The sequence below is a fragment of the Calidris pugnax genome, unplaced genomic scaffold, assembly GCF_001431845.1.
Source record: "Calidris pugnax isolate Ruff unplaced genomic scaffold, ASM143184v1 scaffold607, whole genome shotgun sequence".
Taxonomy (NCBI): domain Eukaryota; kingdom Metazoa; phylum Chordata; class Aves; order Charadriiformes; family Scolopacidae; genus Calidris; species Calidris pugnax.
The window spans coordinates 128,592-129,965 of NW_015091428.1; the positions used below are offsets into that span (position 1 = coordinate 128,592).

Below are 1,374 nucleotides of genomic sequence, written 5' to 3' on the forward strand. Positions count from 1 at the left end.
ACTGTGGGGCAGTGTGGGGGTCCCACTGGGTTAGCCGTGGGGCTGGGCAGGGCAGGGTATGGGGGGGCAGTGTGGGGGTCCTGCTGGGTTAGCTGTGGGGCTGGGCAGAGTGTGTGGGGGTCCCACTGGGTTAGCCGTGGGGCTGGGCAGGGCAGGGTATGGGGGGGCAGTGTGGGGGTCCTGCTGGGTTAGCTGTGGGGCTGGGCAGAGTGTGTGGGGGTCCCACTGGGTTAGCCGTGGGGCTGGGCAGGGCACGGGGTGCGGTGGGGAAGGGGCCGTGGGGCCGGTACCTTCTGCACGATGTCGCGGTGGCCGTGGCTGGCCGCCAGGTGCAGGGGGGTGTCGTCCCCCCGGTTCATGACGTTGATGCGCGCCCCCCGCATGATGAGCATGTCCACCACGTTGGAGCGGCCCTCGCGGCAGGCCCAGTGCAGGGGGCTGAACCCGTGGTCATCCCTGCGGCGGGGGGCAGGGGGGCTACGCTGAGCAGCCGCCGCTTGCCCAGCCTGTCCTCCCCGGGCCGGGAAAGGGGGGAGTGCGGCTGGGGAGCTGCCGGTGTGGCCACTGCGGCTGCTGGTGTGGCCACTGCGGCTGCTAGGGCCACTATGGCTGCTGGTGTGGCCACTGTGGCCAGTATGGTGGCTGCTGGGATGGCTGCTATAGCTGCCAGTATGGCTACTACGGCTGCTATGGCCACCATGGCTAGTACAGCTGCACGTATGGCCACTGTAATCACTCTGGCTGCTGGTATGGCAACTAGTGCCAGTATGACTGCTGATATGGCCACTGTGGCCAGTATGGTGGCTGTTGGGATGGCTACTATGGCTGCCAGTATGGCCACAGGTGTGGATGCTATGGCCACTATGGCTGCTGGTGTGGCCACCATGGCTAGTACAGCTGCACGTATGGCCACTGTAGTCACTATGGCTGCAGGTATGGCAACTAGTGCCGGTATGGCTGCTGGTATGGCCACTATGGCTGCAGGTACGGCCCCTATAGCCGCTATGGCTGCCAGTATGGCCACAATGGCTATGGGTAGGGTCACTGTGGCCACAGGTATGGCCACCATAGCCACAGGTATGGCCACCATAGCCGCTATGGCCAGTACAGCCCCCGCTATGGCCACAAGTAGGACTGCTATGGCTACTATGACCAGTATGGCTACAGGTGTGGCCACTATGGCTGCTGGTATGGCCACTATGGCCCCGCTATAGGTATGGCCGCTATGGCCACCATGGCCACTACCAGGGTCCCCGTGCGGTGCCAACGAGGGGCCTGGCTCCCCCCTCGCTCCCGGCCCCGTGGGGCCCCACCAGCCCCGGCCAAATCCCCTCTTCTCGGGGGCTGAATCCCAGGGACCTGGCACCAGCCGCA

General features: G+C 65.4%; 1 protein-coding gene across 1 annotated transcript in view; it reads right to left on the reverse strand.

Moving 5' to 3' along the window:
- Positions 1-1,374, reverse strand: part of ILK (integrin linked kinase) — a 7,415-nt gene that overhangs the window by 4,770 nt on the left and 1,271 nt on the right. The window contains exon 2 of the mRNA XM_014961534.1: positions 263-456. Coding sequence (XP_014817020.1) covers positions 263-456 — 194 coding nt within the window. The remainder of the gene's footprint in view (positions 1-262; positions 457-1,374) is intronic.